Source organism: Macaca mulatta, chromosome X, assembly GCF_049350105.2.
Source record: "Macaca mulatta isolate MMU2019108-1 chromosome X, T2T-MMU8v2.0, whole genome shotgun sequence".
Taxonomy (NCBI): Eukaryota; Metazoa; Chordata; class Mammalia; order Primates; family Cercopithecidae; genus Macaca; species Macaca mulatta.
Window position 1 is genome coordinate 26,016,397 of NC_133426.1, and position 18,659 is coordinate 26,035,055.

At 41.8% G+C, this 18,659-nt stretch overlaps 1 protein-coding gene across 2 annotated transcripts; it reads left to right on the forward strand.

Annotated features, from left to right (window-relative positions):
* Positions 1 to 5,049: 5,049 nt before the first annotated feature.
* LOC700754 (melanoma-associated antigen B6) lies at positions 5,050 to 6,525 on the forward strand. 2 transcript variants are annotated; one of them, XM_077988155.1, is made up of 2 exons: positions 5,050 to 5,527; positions 5,780 to 6,525. In XM_077988155.1, the coding sequence occupies exons 1-2, from the start codon at positions 5,050 to 5,052 to the stop codon at positions 6,523 to 6,525; spliced, it is 1,224 nt and encodes a 407-aa protein (XP_077844281.1). The 2 variants fall into 2 exon arrangements, with proteins under 2 accessions (XP_077844281.1, XP_077844280.1); XM_077988154.1 differs by having other exon boundaries at positions 5,050 to 5,247; positions 5,497 to 6,525.
* The last annotated feature ends 12,134 nt before the right edge of the window (positions 6,526 to 18,659 follow it).

Consider the following 18,659-nt stretch of genomic DNA (forward strand, 5'->3'; position numbering starts at 1 on the left):
TTTTTTAGTATGGTGAAACTGTTCTGTATGATGCTGTCATAGTGTATACATGTCATTCATTTTTGAAAACCCATAGGATATATAACAGAAAGATTAAACCTAATATAAACTGTTGACTTTAGTTAATAAAAATGAATCAATATTAGCTCATCAATTTTAACAAGTATACCACATTAATGTACGATGTTAATCATACAAGAAACAGTGTGTGAACCGATGAGAGGGTATATGAGAATTCTTTGTACTTACCACTGAAGTTTTCTGTAAACTTGAAAACCGCTCTACAAAATAAAGTATGCCCATTAAAACTCCATCCCTGCGTTACATATTTAGAGTAGTTTGTTTTCCTGGAATAACCCATGAATATTTGCAGTTAGCTAATTATTTGTATTGATTTTCTCATCTGAAACTCTTTCACTCCTTAAGAAAACAGCCATTCTGTCACTAGTAGTTAAATTTGCTCAAGTGTCTTCTATCATTAAGTAAAATATAACACAACACAACACACCATGGCTCTTTAAACCTCCTTTAAATAATTGTTTCTGTCCTAAATAAATTTTACACTCCCTAGTTTTTGTATGCATAAACATATACACAAAATACATACATATATTTATATTTATATATTGAAAATATTATAGAGCATTAAGAGATATATGTTCAGCTTGTAAAAAAATTGAGCTCTACACATAAAGTTCTATTAGCATAATTGTTGAAAAGTAGCCCAAGCAGTACTTACAGGGATATTTATTGCATTAAATAGATTTACTATAAAAATGTTTGAAACATTGTAACAATTCAAGAAGCTAGAGAATGAATAGCATATTAAACACAAAGAAAAGGTAGGAAATAATGAAGATAAATTCAAAAGTGATAAATGAGAAAATAGTCGAACCAACTAGTAAAAGCCAGCTCTTTGAAAAGATTTATATAACAATGTGTATGAGTATTATCAATTACAAATGAAAAAAGCAGAAATAAATGATATTAGATAAGTAAAATTATACAAAACTTGGGTGTAGAAAAGATGTAATGCTAATAGGGAACACTGTAAGTATTATCTGTATCTCAGGATAACAAATGATGGACAAGGAGAAGGTTCTATCTGAAAAATTTTGGGTAACAAACTCAAAAGAATTTTGGAATCAGAGAATTACCATCTTGTAACCCGTGACAGATAAAAGGATAAAAGTGATGGCTGCCAACATCATCACAAAGGAAATAACAGAAATTATCTATCTCTTAATGAAACTGTACCGTATCACCTCTGGGGTGCACTTGCCAATAAACTTTAATATGAATAATATTCTACTTATAAAAATTGAAGATTATTCATGACAAATCTTAGCTAATTGAGTTCATTATTCTATTCTCTGTACTACTGCATATATTTGAGAATTTCCATAACAGGATTTTATTATGAATATAATGCTTTTAAATATGAAAACCTAAGTAAAATGGAACAATTTTTAGCAAACTGAAAATGACTAAAACGACCCATAAAATTACAGAACTCTTTGAATGCACAGTAGAAACTGAAACTATAGTCCAAACCCAAAGTACCATCAAACTGTTTTAGGACCAGCCAGGTTTAGAGACCCATTACATCAAATGGTGAAGAAGAAACTAGTCACCACTTCATGTAAACTCTTCCAAACAACACAAAAAGATTGGGAGAATTACTCCATCATTTTCACAGGCTTGCTTTCATTGACACAAAGACCAGATGAAGATATTCCAATAAAATAACATTTAAGACAAGTTCATTCACATAGAGACAAAATATTCTCAATAAATTCATAGTATATCCAATATAGGCATATCCAATATAGCAGTGAATTAATGAATAGCCTGTATCCAAGAAATGAAAAGATGATATCATATTAGAAAATATTATCAATTGGAAATCACTGTTACCAAAAATGGTGAAAAAGCATGTGATCGTGTGCAGGGGTAAAGAAAGAGCCTTAAAAATCCCTCAACACCAGTGCATGATAGTAACTTTTAGCAAACTTACATTAGGAGAGAATTTCCGTCTTGTAAAATCTATAAATTGACATACTGAATGTGAAACATTACAAACATCCCAAATAGAGTCCAGAAGAATATACACCTGTATAATATAAACCCTACTGCTGACAATTGGATGAAAATACATCTATAGTCCACAACCATAATAATGCCAAGTAAATTAGAGGTAACAATAACAAAAGGAGATAATTGTGATAATAGAATCTCCTATTAAAAAAAAAAAACACAAAACAACGTAATTGGTGCAAAAATATTTAAATGTATAAGGAAATTAAGAAAATGTGTGTACAAAAGATCACTATAGGTAAGTCAGGAGTATAGTCACACAAAATCAATAACTAATTATAACATGTAATGTGAAATATGCCTTTCACAACAGCAACAATATCCAAAATATATCTAACAGAAAACCAAATAGAAATGTACCTGTTCATTAAGGAGACGGCTATAAAAATTTACTGAAAGACTTAGGAAAAATAAGTCTCCAATAAAGCAGTATACTATGTTTATTTACTGTGGAGGAGATATTGTAAAGATGTTGATTCTCCTTAAAATGTTTACAGATTCACTGCCTTAGCCATAGCTGTGAAGATGACAACCAAACCTGGGCAGTTCTTTCCCATGACCAAACTCAACCATACAGAAGTTAAAGGAAGAATTAAAAAAAAAAAAAGGCAATATTAACAACAGCAAACAAAAATGAGATCCCTGAGAGACGGTCAGTTTATATTGAACAAGAACTGGTGTGTGGGCAGCTAGGGGCATGCACTGAAGTAGAGACAGGTCTGTAGCCTACAATAGAGGCAGATAACGGAATTGGCTAGAGAAAAAGCTTTAAAACTTTGGTCTTTGCTTCCTTCGCTGTGCCATTGCACAATGCATTTTTTTTTTTTTTCTGCTTATCTAAAGGAAATTCAGTCAGGAACTCAGACCCTATGTGCCAGTTCCATGGGGTAATATTGGGACAGCAAAAACTTCTGGGTAGGCTGAAGAAGTATGAATCCAGACACTATGCTAATAACCACCTGAAACTTCTTTAGTGGAAGTGGACTGGCCTTTAAATTCGTATTATTTTAATATAATATAAAGAATGGACTAAATTAGGATAGCAAAGATTGCAGTGAGTCACACAAGATAATGGTAGAAATTCACTCATGAAAGTGTTGAATACAGACACTGATGTCAGCCAAGAGAGAAGTCCCAGACATAGTTGTCAGGCTAAGAAGTCCTCTCACTTTCTCCTTATGAATTTTACAGGATCTAGTCAGAGGAAGGGGATGAATTTACATCAGAAAATGGAGAAAACTGAGACACTGCCAGCAGTCAATGTGAGGACCCTGAGTGAGGACTGAGGGGCTCCACACAGCAGAAGAGACAAGAGTGCCCCCCAAATCTCCCTTCATTCCCTGATCTTGCATCACAACTTAATAGCTGCAGCCAGGTTCAGGAGGCCCCAGGCAGTAGTGGCCAGGTGAGGTGTAACCGAATTTCACATGAGGAGTCTCAGGAAGTTGAAGTCTAGTCTGAGAGGGTGTCCTCAAGTCACTAGAGGGGGCATGGCAAGAATGAAGCGACGACACTGAGTAAGGGATGAGGGCAAAGTTCATTACAAAAAGGGGGTCCCACAGAGCCCCACCCCTACCATCAGTCTTGGAAGGTCCCGGCATGGCTTCTGGGCTCAGGCTGCACCTGACTTCCTACTCTGAACTCTCAGGGAATGAGAGCCTCTATCTCAGGTTGACTGATTCAGCTCAACAGATAGAGAAGTCCAAGGGTCCACGAAAAGCCCCTGAAAGAACTTTATGTGACTTCCCTGGAATCTGCTGCACCCACAGAACACAAGGGGGAGTGACAGAGCCCGCAGCTGCTGTTACGCTGGGAGGGCCAGGTGGGCGTGGCCGGAAGTGGTTCCTCCTGACTTCCACCTAGAAAGGGGTCTGAGCAGCACGCCTCAGTCTGAAAAGTGCTGTGTTACGTCAGCGGAAGGAGGTGTCCCAGATCTTCTCAGCTGTCTTGGTGGGTATCCTGACCTAGAACTGGGGGGGCATTCCCCAACTTCAACCCCCTTCCCCCTAAAAATGGCGGCTCCACAGAGCCCTGCTCCAACCTGCCCCAAGCTGGTCCCGGAGGAGTCCCCAAGCATGGCTGTTAGGCCCAAAGTCCATTCATTTTTTCCATCATGTTGTAGAACATGAAGGCCTTGGTCCAAGGCTGGTGGACGTAGGTCAGTAGAGGGAGAAATCTCAGGCCCTACATAGTTAAGAGGACCCTTCTTAGGACTGAGGGAACTCCATGTACCATAACGGGTTGCACCGAACTCTGCCCTTGACGTTAGCCTGGGGGTCTGGGCAGGTCTCTAGAGACTGAGGTGCATTCTCACTTTGTCCCTGTGAAAGTCAGAGAGGTAGGCCCCTGGTTGTAAGGAGATGGCAGCAGGTTAGTGAGGGCGATTTCCAGGTTGTGGGAAGAGTCAGGGTGAGGAGTCTAATTACCGTGAGGACCGTTCTCACTATAACAGGAAGAGCACTAAAATGCCTCCGCTGTTGTCAGCCCTAGGCGGTCTGCGTGTCCCCGGAGTGAAGTGTTGGGCAGAAGTGCTTCCTTATTTCCTGCTGGTTAGTATTGTAAAAATTGCTAGTGTCAATTTCAGAGCGGCACAGGGAAATGGGCCTCTGGGTCTTGTCAACAATTTTAATGATGATCCTGAATGTAAACAGAGAGGATCCGACCCCTGAACGGAAGGTCATCCACTGCCAGCCGGTGCTGTCACCTCAATAAGCCCCAAAATGGGCTGTCATTCTAGAGCCTAATACTCTAACTTCCTCCTGAGTTCGAAGGAGACAAACTGACCAGGAGAACAGGAGTCCTGTGGGTTCCTAGAGCAGTTTTGCAGAAACCTGCAGAAGGGGCGCTAGTTAAAGCCAAGATGGTCACTCTCAGCCGAAGGTATTGACGTGACATCACTCTCTCCCATCCAGGTACCAGCCTTCCCAGTCTTCTTACCCACACTCAGCCATAATGCCTCGGGGTCAGAAGAGTAAGCTCCGTGCCCGTGAGAAACGCCAGGAGACCCATGGTCAGCCACAGGGTCTCACAGGTCCCCAGGTCACTGCAGAGAAGCAAGAAGAGTCCCACTCTTCCTCATCCTCTTCTCACGATTGTCTGGGGACTCGTCGTAGGTCTTCTGATGCCTCCGTTCCTCAGGAGTCTCAGGGAGTGTCACCCACTGGGTCTCCTGATGCAGTTGTTTCATGCTTAAAATCTGATGTGGCTGCTAAGGGCCAAGATGAGAAAAGTGCAAGCACCTCCCCCAAAGCCTCCATTCCTCAGGAGTCTCAGGGAGTTTCACCCACTGGCTCTCCTGATGCAGGTATTTCATGCTCAAAATCTGATGTGGCTGCCAAGGGCCAAGATGAGAAAAGTGCAAGCACCTCCCTTGAAGCCTCCATTCCCCAGGAGTCTCAGGGAGCTTCACCCACTGGCTCTCCTGATGCAGGTGTTTCATGCTCAAAATCTGAAGTGGCTGTCAAGGGTCAAGATGAGAAAAGTCCGAGCACCTCCCCTGATGCCTCCATTTCTCAGGAGTCTCAGGGAGCTTCACCCACTGGCTCTCCTGATGCAGGTGTTTCATGCTCAAAATCTGAAGTGGCTGTCAAGGGTCAAGATGAGAACAGTCCGAGCACCTCCCCTGATGCCTCCATTTCTCAGGAGTCTCAGGGAGCTTCACCCACTGGCTTTCCTGATGCAGGTATTTCAGGCTCAAAATATGATGTGGCTGCCAAGGGTCAAGATGAGGAAAGTGTAAGAGCCTCACAGAAAGCCATCATTTTTAAGCGCTTAAGCCAAGATCCTCTAAAGAGGAAGGCGTGCGCATTGGTGCAATTGCTGCAGGAGAAGTTTGAGAAGAAAGAGTCCATTTTGAAGGCAGACATGCTGAAGCGTGTTGGCAAACGTTACAAGCACTACTTCCCTGAGATCCTCAACAGAACCTCCGAACGTTTGGCGGTGGCCTTTGGCGTTGAATTGAAAGAAATGGATTCCAGCGGCGAGTCCTACACCCTTGTTAGCAAGCTGGGTCTCTCCAGTGAAGGAATTCTGAATGATGCTAAGGGGCTGCGGAAGTCGGGTCTCCTGATGTCGGTCCTGGGTGTGATCTTCATGAAAGGTAACCGTGCCACTGAAGAGGAGGTCTGGGAGTTCCTGAGTTGTTTGGGGATCTATGCTGGGATGACACACCCAATCTATGGGGATCCCCAGAAGCTCATTACTGAGGATTTGGTGCAAGATAAGTACGTGGTTTACCGGCAGGTGCGCAACAGTGATCCTCCACGCTATGAGTTCCTGTGGGGTCCACGAGCCCATGCTGAAACCACCAAGATGAAAGTCCTGCGTGTTTTGGCCAAGAGCAATAACACCAGCCCTGGTTTATACCCCCATCTGTATGAAGACGCTTTGATGGATGAGGTAGAGAGAGCATTGAGACTGAGAGCTTAAGGCAGAACTGGCACTATTCCCTTGGCCAGGGCACCTTATGGGGCCACATCCTACAGATCCTCCCATTTCTAGGGAGGTCTGAATTAGAATTTTCGCTTTATGTTAGAAGAGAGTAATGAGCCTTCTAAGTACTGCAGTATAGTAGAGGCTGGAGGGAACAAGATATATCTCTTTCTTTTGTCTTGTTATACATGAGTAACTTGTAGATTTATGTTTTATTTCTTTGTCAATTTTTAAGATTGTTTCTGTTAAGTGAAGGTTTATTTTGCTTCAGATTATACAGTTATCAAAAACATAGCTCTCACATTCATGGCTGTTTAACCAATTTGAAAGTTACGGTTTGGGTATTAATAAAACAAAATCACACAACATATTTTCGTTGTAATTCAGAACTAGATAACATGGTAATAGAAAATGGATTTTGATATGAATTTTAAGAACTCCACAGTAAAAAAGTTGACATCATAATATGACGAGAAAGAAAAGGAAAAACAGAAATGTAAAAGTTTGTTTAATTCTTGGTTTGCCTAATTCCTTTTCCTATTTCTTTTAGTATAAATAAAGGATACTTGGATTTATTTAGGTTATTAAGACTGCCGTTTGTTTTGTTCTAGTGCACTTTATATTCTATGTTGTCTACTGCATCAAAAAGCCTTTCTGATTGCAGGGTGGTATTTTCTGGGTTTAAAATCATCACATGAAATGCAGTGATCAATATAAGCCAGAATGAGTTCACTAAAAACCTTCTTGAAAAAAGGCGGCTACATTCAAAGAACTTGCATAGGCTTAAATTGTCCCAAATATTTTCAAGATGTGGTAATTTTGTTTCTTAATATATCCTTAGGAAAATTAAAAATTAATAATTTATATAAAAACACATACTATAGTAACTGTCATTTATGACAGACTCAGCATTTCCTACTTAGTATGCCATATTTTTTATGGACAGTATTTATACCCCAAAATTCCTACAAGATGGGGTTTAGCAGACTCACTTCAAAATGAATAAATTGCACATTTCTAAAAGCTCACAAGCTTGTAATTGACAGAGCTGGGATTAGATCTCTGGTCTGGATTCATCTAGAGCACACATTTTCCAGTCCTCTCAGCCTGAGCCAGACTTTGTGTCTTTTAATTCATTTTTCCTCTCACTGCCCAAAATGCTTATCAGAGCATTAAAAGGACACTGTACCCAAAGCACTTCTTTGGAATATACAACTAGAATAATCATAATGCTGAATAAATGAGTAGTATGAATTGCTAAAAGAAAAAATAATACACAGTGACAGTATGATCATCTGGATATGCAACATCAGATAACCCAATAAGATCAGGAGCTCCCCAAATCATCTTGCTCTGCCCTTTCCCCATAGAAATTAAATATCCTCAAAGCAAAGTACATAATAGGCTAAGTCTGGCTGGCAAAGCAAAGAATAGATCAGTGTGCTTTTTTCACTGACAGCCCACCACCTGTCTGGGGCCTCCTGCCTTGTGGTACAGCTTCCCTGTCTCATACAGAACCTGGGACAGGGAGCCATTGTCTGCAAGGTTTGCAGTAGGGAACCTGCTCAATTGTTTGCAGGTGTGTGACATTTCCCAGCAGGCTTAAACAGAAAGGAGGCATGATGAGAACCCCCATAAATGAGGATTCTGGAGATCACTGCCTCAGAATATCGGGGTCACTGAGAGACCAGGCCCTGCCTACTCTCAGATCTAGAAGGCCCAAGCTATAGCAGCAAGCTAAAATTTCTCTATTTATTCAAGTTCTCAGGTACATAAGAGTCCTGGTCTAAGGGTGGTGTGCTCTGGTTATTGGGAGGAGGATCTCAGCCTCTGAAAACTATCAAGAAGAGGACTCTGAATGAGAAATGAGGAATGATCCACCCAGAACAGTAGGGGCTCTTAAAGCTTTATCTTGCTTTCTGCCTTGGGTGGCCATAGGCAGGGCTATCTGGTTGAGGCTCCTCCTCATTTTCTCTAGGGCTTCTACTGGTGCCCCAGGGAGATAAAGGCTTTGATCTCATGGCAGTAGCTCCGATTCTGCCCATGAAGGAGATCCTCACGAGCCTGGATTAGATTTAAGGTGAGGACACTGGGGTAGCCAAGGAGTAGCACCCTGACTTCCCCCTCTGGTTTCTCAGTAAAGGAAAAGCTTTGGCTTGAGGCTGGCAGACTCAGCTTAGTAGAGGAAGGAGTTCTACATCCCCAAATCCATGTTAGAACCCTGAGTGAGAACTGAGGGAGCCACTGACTCCAAAACAGTGGAATCTTGTCAGATTCTGACCCTGCTATTATTCCTCAGAGGATCCTCAATAACTGTGGCCAGATGTGGCTGTTCCTAACTTCCATTTGGGAGATTCCAGGAAGATATGGCCTTGGTCAGAGGAGTGCAGCCTTGAGTCAGTGGAGAGTGGAGTTTCAGATTTCATTAGGTAGGAGTCAAGGTAAAGATGCTGAGGGAGGATAGAGGAGACCACTCACCCAAGAACAGTGGGAATGCAGTGTCCTGTCCCTATTGTCAGCCCTAGGAGGACCAGGGCAGAACTCTCAGACTGAAGTGCCCCCTCAGTTCCTCTGGCAGTGGTCTCAAGGAAGTGAGAGCCTTATTCTAATGGGAACAACCCTATTCAGCAGAGGATGTTTAATAGGAGTCACACTGCTGACCCTAAACAGGGATGATGGTACTCCTCCTAGAACAGTTGGAGCTACACGAAGCCCTGCCATTGGTGTCTCTCCCTGGCAAACCAGGAAATTCTGAGATGATGAGTCCCACTCATTTCCTTTTAAGGCATCTCAAGGAGGTAAGGCACCTGGTCTAAGGGGTCAGTCTGAGGTTACCACAGGGATAAATTCCAGGTCATACAAACAGTCAAGCCGAGGACCGTGAGAATGGAAGGAACCACTCAAATCCTAACAGTACAGACAACGCAGAATCCCTCAGGTACTGTCAGCCGTAGGTGACCATTTGATAGTATTAGGGACTTTAAATCTGTATATGAGCAGACAGGCCTCTAGGTCTTGGGAATGTTCATTGTGAGGACTCTGAGCAAGGACTTAGGGGAGCAACCAACCTAGAAGAGAAAGGAACCCATATAGCTCCACCCCTTTCAGCCCTGGAAATCCCCAGACACAAATAACCGGATATGTCAGCCACTCTCCTCGCCCTGTAGGACTCGCATCACTAGAGGGAGGAGTCTGAGATCCTGGCTGAGTGAGGACTCAAGGAGTTGCAAACCCTTGAACAGAGGAGTCCCATGGAGTCTTTCTCTTGCTATTAGTTCTCAGAATCCCCTAATAGCTGCAGTGAGATCACTTTGACTTCCACATCTGGGGACTCCACGTGGTGAGGAACTTGGTCTGAGGTTGGCCATCTCATCATAGAGAACATTACCAGGTTGAGCCAGGAGTCAGGGTGAGGACCATGAGGATGGAGCAGAACATGAAACCTGCAACAGTGGAGGCAGCACATAATCTCTCCCCTACTGTTAGTCCTGGGAGACTCAGGGATAAATGTCAGGCAGAGCAGAGGCACCCCTCAATTCCTCCTCAGGGTGACAGAGAAATGAGGCCCTTATTCTGAGGGAGATGGTGACAAGCCACGAAAGGGAGAAACTGTGGGCACTGTCATGAGTCAAAATGAAGAATCTGGGCAAGGGCTGGTGAGGCCAATCCTCATGAGGCCCAAAATGCCTGCCACAGCTTTCTGCCTCAGGAGACTACAGGCAGGTATGGCCCAATAAGGCTGCCCTCCCTTCCCTCTACTAGGTCTCAGAGAGTTCTGGGCCTTGCTGTGAGGAGATGCCTTCAGATCAAAGAACAGAGAAGCTGCAGGTCCTTCTAGGAGTCAAATTGAGGACCCTTGGTGAAGACTAAGGTGATCGTATTCCTTCCCCCAACAAAAGGGGCAACATAATACCAGCACCCACCCTGGCTTTCAGCATTTGAAAACCCATAGCAGGACTGTCAGGGAGAGGCTTCCACATTGTTTTATATTGGGTCTAAGGGAGGTGATCTCCTTAATAAGAAAGTGAAGCCATGATAGAGCAGAAGAGGGGTCCCAGGCCCTACACGGAGCCAACGTGGAGCCAATATGAGAACTCTGAATAAGGACTGAGGGTCCAGTGATCCCAAGACAGAAAAGGTCCCTCAAAGTTGTCATCCTTGACAGGGGTGGTGGGCTGAGGCACTCTCTCGCTTTATGTGGGTTCCAGGGGCTTCCAAGTGTCAACTTCTGAGCAGAACAGGAAAGAGGTACCAGGCCCCGTCAACAGTTAGCATAATGATGTGGAATATCACCTGAATGTACTCCCCAACCCCAGAACACAGGGAGCTCCACAATTAGTCTCTGCTGCCACTCTAGTAGACCCCAAGCTGGGTTGCCAAGCTGCAGCCTATGACTCACTCTAAGTTGCTTTACCGGGTTCTCAGGGGACAGACTGATGGGAGAACAATTGCCCAGTAGATTCCTAGAGCAGTGATCTCAGAGAAACCTGCATTGGCAGCCTTGGTTAGAGCCAAGGTGGTCTCTCCCTGCTGACGGTGCTTACACCATTTCATTCTCCTTCCACCAGGTGCCCGTCTCACCTGTGACCCTAGTCACACTTCTGTCTGCTGTCCCTGCCCATAGTCATGCCTTGGGGTCAGAAGAGGAAGTTCCACACTCATGAGAAATGCTACCAGGGTGCTCACGTCACTGCAGGAGAGGAAGAGTCCCTCTCCTCTTTTTCTCCTGTTTTGGGAAGTGCTCTTCAGAGCTCTCTTTCTACTGGCATTCCCCAGGAATCTAAGAGAGCCCCCTGCATCATCACTGCTTCTGTAGATGTTTCATGCACAAGATCTGATGAACATGCCAAGAGCCAAAATGAGGAAAAACCAAGCACCTCTCCAGCAAGAGCCTCCACTGGAGCTCACACAGAGACCTTCTATTCTGGAAGGGAAGTTTGGTAATAGAATTTCTGCTGGAGAAATGTAAAATTAAAGATCCCATGACAAAAGCAGCATTGCTGAACATTGTTAACAAAAAGTGCAAGGACCATTTCCCTGAGATCCTCAGGAGAATCTCTGAGTACATGGAGCTGCTCTTTGGCCTTGAATTGAAGAAGTTGACCCCAGTAGTGATGTCAATGCTCTTTTCAGTGAACTGGGTGTCCCCAGCAATAGGAGTCTGAGTGGTGATAATGCATTGCCTAAAAGTGGTATCTTGATGATGCTCCTGGGTATAAGCTTCACGAAAGGTAATTGCACCACAGAAGAGGAGATCCAAACATTTCTGAGTAAGATTTGGGTCTATGCTGGGAGAATGATTTCATATATGAAGAGTCCAGAAAAAAGTTTGGTACAGGAAAGAACCTAGAGTACCAGCAGGTGTCCAACAGAAGTCCCCTACACTATGAATTCCTGTGGAATCCAAGTGCCCATGCTGAAACCAGCAAGAGGAAAAACTGGTGACTTTTGGCCAAAGTCAAGGATACCATCCTGAAGTGTCTTCCCATCCCTTTATACAAGGCACTGAGACATGAGGAAGAGAGAGCCTGAGGTATAGCTGCAGCCAGGACTGAGGCTAATGCCATGACCAGTGCACATTCTGGGGCTACAAACAGCAGTTTCTCCCATGTCAAGTGAAGGTTGAGGGAGATTCTTTACCCTTTTGAAAAATAATGCAGTTAATGTTCAACTTAGTAGAGGACCTAAGCAGGACTGGAAGAAATAAAGTTTATATCTTCTTTGTGTTTCTGTTCTATGTGAATAACTTGATTTTGTTTTGTTTTGTTTTCAAATATTGCTTTATTTATTTTTTTTCTTCCAACTTTTATTTTAGGTTCAGGGGGTACAAGTGCAGAATTTTTACATGGGTAAATTGCAACTTGCTGGGGTTTGGTGTACAAATTATTTCATCACCCAAGTAGTAAGTATAGTACCCAACAAGTAGTTTTTGGTCCTCATCCTCCTCCCACCCTCCACCCTCAAGTAGAATCCAGCGTTCCATTCCTTGTGTCTTTGTATACTCGATATTTAGCTTCCACATGTGAGTGAGAACGTGTGGTATTTGGTTTCCTGTTCCTGTGTTAATTTGCTTAGGATAATGGCCTTCAGCTGCATCTATGTTGTTGCAAAAGGCATGCTTTTTTTCTTTTTTATGGCTGTGTAGGATTCTGTGATGTATACGTGCCACATTTTTTTTTTATCCCACTCACTGCTGATGGGCAGCTAGGTGAATTCGTCTTGGCTATTGTGAATAGTGCTGTGATATACATATGCGTGCATATCTCTTTATGGTGGAATGCTTTATATTTCTTTGGGTGTATACCCAGTAATGGGATTGTTGGATGAAATGGCAAATTCTGTTTTAAGTTCTTTGAGAAATGTCCAAACTCCTCTTCACAGTGGCTGAACTAATTTACATGCCTACTAGCAGTGTATAAGTGTTGTCTTTTCACCACAACCTCACCAACATTTATTTTTTTCACTTTTAAATCACAGTCATTCTAACTGGCATCAGATGGTATCTCACTGTGGTCATGATTAGCATTTCTCGAATGATTGGTGATGTTGAATATATACAAATCAATAAATGTGATTCATCACATAACCAGAAGTAAAAGCAAAAACTACATGATCATCTTAATAGATATAGAAAAAGATGCTGATAATATTCCACATCCCTTCATGGTAAAAGCTCTCATCAGACTAGGCATTAAAGGAAGATACCTCAAAATAATAAGAGCCATCTATGACAAACCCACAGTCAACATCATACTGAATGGGCAAAAGCTAAAAGCATTCCCCTGAGAACTGGAACAAGACGAGGATGCCCACTCTCGCCAGTCCATTCAATATTGTTCTGGAAGTCCTAGCCAGAGCAATCAGGAAAAAAGAAAGAAAGAAAAAGGCAACCGAATAGGAAGAGAGGAAGTCAAACTACCTCTCTTTGCAGATGATACGATACTATACCTAGAAAACCCCATAATCTCTTCCAAAGGCTGTTAGATCAGATAAACAACTTTAGTCAAATTTTAGGATACAAAGTTAATGTAGAGAAATCAGTAGCACTTCTATATATCAATAATGTCCAAGCTGAGAGTGAAATTAAAAATGTAATCCCATTCGCAATAGCCACAAAAAGAATAAAACACCTAGCTATACATCTAGCCAGGGAGGGGAATGATCACTGCAGTGAGAATTATAAAACACTGCTCAAAGGAATCAGAGACAACACAAACAAATGGAAAAACATTCCATATTCATAGGCAGGAAGAATTAATATTGTTAAAATGGCCATACTGTCCAAACCAGTTCACCAATTCAATGATATACCAACAACAGTTTTCACAGAAGTAGAAAAAACTATCCAACATTCATATGAAACCAGAAAAGGGCCCAAATAGCCAAAGCAACTCTAAGCAAAAGGAACAAAGCCAGAGCTCTCCCACTACGTGACTTCAAATTATACTACAAGGCTACAGTAACCAAAACAGCAAGTTGCTGGTAGCAAAACAGACACGTAGACCAGTGGAACAGGTTAAGGAGCCCAGAAATCAAGCCGCACACCTACAACCATCTGATCTTCTGCAAATTGTACAATAACAAGCAATGGACAAAGGACTCCTTATTCAATAAATGGTGCTGGGATTACTGGCTGGCCATATGCAGAAGAGTGAAACTGAACTCCTTCCTTACACCATATACAAAACTCAATTCAAGATTGATTAAAGGCTTAAATGTAAAACCTAAAACTATAAAACCCTTGAAGAAAATCTAGGAAATACCATTCTGGACATAGTCCCAGCAAACATTTCATGATGAAGACACCATAAGCAATTGTAACAAAAATAACAACAACAAATAATAGAAAAAAAAATAGAAAAATAGACAAAAACAAAACATAGACAAAAATAAATAAAAAATAGACAAAATACCAAAAATAGACCAAGAAAACAAAACAAAACCAAAAATAAATAAGTGGGGCCTAATTAAACTAAAGACCTTCTGCACAGCCAAGGAAACTATCAACAGAACAAAGAGACAACCTAAAGAATGAGGGAAAATATTTGCAAACTACGCATCTGACAAATGTCTAATATCCAGAATCTAAAAGGAATTCAAAGAAATAAACAAGCACAAAACAAACAACTCCAATAAAAAAATGGGCAAAGGACCTAAACAGACACTTCTCAAAAGAAGACATACAAGTGGCCAATAAATATATAGGAAAAAATGCTCTCTTGTGTATTTATTTATCAGTTAAAAATATTTTTAACTTACATCAAAGCTTTATTTGCTATTTTCACAGTCTACATGCAGTATCTTTGTACATGCAAAAGTCATCTTGTTTTATTGCAGCTAACTTGATTTCCAATTGCTCTTTTGATTTTCCAACTGTGTATTTTAACGTTTTTACAATTACAAATTATAAAAAACACATACAATAATGTGTGGGGTCCATAAAGCCTCATTTTTTAAACATTAAAAGTATAGGTTTTTTTAGATGAGTGGGACTGGATAAAGTGCCTCTTGCTTGTTCTCCTCAAAACTCCTAGAGCTTGTGAATACATAAGGCAATTTCCAGAATACCAGCAGGCAGAAAGCTCAAGTTTCCTACACACAGAACTTGAGTTCCTTTTCTATCATGATTCAAACAGGAAGCTCCGGAAGGAATTCACAAGAAAGTTTAGAAAAATGTATACTCTGTGTGTGTGTGTGTGTACATAAATAATATATATATTACACATATATATAACATTTCTACTCCCCTCACCCCATCTTACAAAGCATTTTGAAGATCATAATAATCTGGGAAGTGCATGACTATGTATGTGTGTGTGTGTGTGTATATATATACATAAATATATATAAATATATATACATAAATATATATATACATTTATATATAAAATACCACCATGTCTGGATATTTTAAAAAATATTTATATATATATACACATATATATTTCCACTCCCCTCACCCCATCTTACAAAGCATTTTGAAGATCATAATAATCTGGGAAGTGCATGACTTCTAAGATAGTAGTATGATTTAGGAAACAACAGTTTATAAAGTATCTGCCATGACACAAGATATTATCTTTGTGATCCCCCTATTTACAGGATCTATAATGTTATAGATTTAATTTAAAAGCTCAAATTCCTTTGAAAGCAGCATAACTTTTAATAGGTGGGATGCCACCAGGGTTGTCAAGAAAGTGCCAGTAAGAGTCATGGAAGATGTTACAGCATCAAGTGCAACCGTAACTACGTAAGAAGACTCTGGAAAGGCAAAGGGGAGAGACTGAGAAGTGTTGATTTTAAGGATTATCTTCCCAGAAATCTCTGGCTGACTTCCCAGAGCAAAGAGACTGATTTTCTGTCCTCCTCCCTGCAGGAACTCATCCAGACAACAGAGAAAATTCTAAAGACTGGTGGGGACAAAAGGAAACACAGACTGGCTAAGACCCAGGACAATCATACCTACTGCCTTTCTATCTGGCTTTAAGCTACCAGAGGCTTGGCTGGCCCAGAATTCCAACAGGATTCCTAGCAGTTTCTGAGAATAGAGCAGAGGTCCTCTACTCCCAAAGGGCATCTGATCCAAGGCACATCCCCTTCCTGATGTAGAGTGGGTCCTGCTTGCTTCAGGTGGCTTCCTCCACCTCAGTACTGTTCCTCTTACCCAATGGAATCATGGTGCCATAGGACTTCTAATTTAATGTTTTAGCACAGGGCAGAGGGGAAAGGTGCATTCAGAGCCTACAGGATGTCTATCACTGCCAAGATTTGTCATGTTTTCAACATATAAATTGTGGGGGAAGGTAATTTCCTAGTGGATAGAGCCTTTCTTTTACTTTCCAACGCTCCTGAAAGTTCACCCTGAAATGCCAATTCACACAAAGACAACAATTAATCTAGCTTCCTGTTTTAAAGAACAGGGCTGGGTGATTGGGACTGCAGAAATCTAGTGGGACATGAAGAAACCAGGAAGGAATAGATTTATGTGATAGCCCTCTTCGAGGGTGGGACAGTCTTCCACACAGGTCTGAGGGACCTTTAAGAAGTGCTTGGTTTGGGAGGTGAACCAACTGTATATCTGTGGATTTTTACTTTATTATTGCTGTTTGAGACTGGGTCTCTCCTCTGTCACCTAGCCTGGAGTACAGTGACTTGATTATGGCTCACTGCAGCTTCAATTTCCTGGACTCAAGTGATCCTCCCACCTCAGCCTCCCAAGTAGCTGGGACTACAGGTGCATTCCACCATGCCTAGATAATTTTTAAAAATATTTTTAATAGAGACGGGGTTTTGCCATGTTCCCCAGGCTGGTCTTGAACCCCTGGGCTCAAGAGATCCTTCCAGCTCCACCTACCAATGTGCTGGGATTACAGGCATAAGCCACACTGCCCAGCTAGATTTCTACTTTTGAAATTATTCTTAACTTCCAGAGCAATCTCGGGACATCATGATGAAATTTTTATAATTTTTATTTATTTATGTGTTTGTTTTAGAAACAGGGTCTCACTCTGTGGCCCAGGCTGGAGCACTGTGACAGGATTATGGCTCACTGCAGCGTCGGACTCCTGGGCTCATGTAACCCTCCTGCCTTGACCTTTCGAGTAGCTAGGACTACAGGTGGATGCCACCATGACCACCTAATTTTTATTTTTTATTTTCTGTAGAGGTGTGGTCTTTGTTGCCAGTGTCTGGTCTTGAACTTCTGGTCTCAAACAATCCTCCCACCTCAGCCTACCAAAGTAATGAGATTACAGGTATAAGCCACTGAGCCTGGCCTGAAAATTTTAAAAGGATATATCAACAATGCAGCTTTCAGCACCAGGTAGGAGTAGCTGAAGACTACTTTAAAGAAATTAGACTAAGCATTTTTCCCAAATGTCTTGCTCAGCCTCTTAGGTTTAGAACCTCAGACTTATGCCTACTTCTATCCTCACTCCTTACCGATATCCAAAGTCAGCTTCACTTCCCCAGCTGCACAAAGGAAAACTCATTTGTCTGAAGGCATATGTCTTGGCATGTCCTCCAGAAATACATTCTCAGTTCATTGTTATTTTCCTGAGTCCTGGAAAACCTGAAGCTGTCAGGTCAGCTTCACTCAAAATTCCCAACATCCCAAATACCACGAGGTTTCTCTTTTACCAGAATTTCTGTTGGCACTGAGTAATTATCCCCAACATTGATTTTTGAGGGCTTACCTTAGAATTTCATAGGCCAACGGTCTCTAGTTCCTTAAAGAGCCATGAAGAAGGGTATCGGCTGGGGAGGAAAACAAGACAGATATACCAAAAGACCTGCTGTGCAAAAAGGGGAAAGAGATATTGTACATGCATAAGATTCTGTACTCTGTGTAAGATTTTCATTTAAGGTGATCCAAAGGCCTATGGGAGAAGGATTGGATAGAGAGAAAGTGACTTCTTTGTGCACAAAAGGTTAATAAAGCATATTAAGTTAAAGTTTTCCAAAGAGTCCTTCAAGCAAACATGAGAAACTAGAGTATAACCCCTTGCTTAGCCTCAAGCACCTCACCCAGTTTAAAAAGAAGGTAAATAAATAACCTATTTGCCTAGCTACTTTCAAAGAATCTCAAGCATCAGTCATTTCATACTTCATTGTATTGATCATAATAAGCAGGACTCAGAGGATCCTGCATTATGAGGGTCATTCCTGACTAATATGGTTTTAATGTGTTCCTCAAAAATCATATGTTGGAAACTTAATCCCCAGTGCAACAGTGTTGGGAGATGGGGCTTAGGGGGAAATAACTAGGCCACGACGTTTTTGCTCTCATGAGTGGATAAATGCTGTTATTTCAGGAGTAGGTTCCAGTGGCTCTTTATCATGGAAATGGGGTCCTTCTGTCACCTAGGCTGGATTGCAGTGGCTTGATCATGGCTGACTGTAGCTTTGACTTCCCAAGTAGCTGGGACTACGGATGCGTGCCGCCACACCTGGCTAATTTTTTGTATTTTTAGTACAGACAGGATTTCACCATGTTAGCCGGACTGGTCCTGAACTCCTGACCTCAGGTGATCCTCTCACCTCGACCTGCCAAAGTGCCGGGATTACAGGCATCAGTCACCGCACCAAGCCTGTTTTCATTTTTAGATCCCACAAATAAGTGAGAACATGCC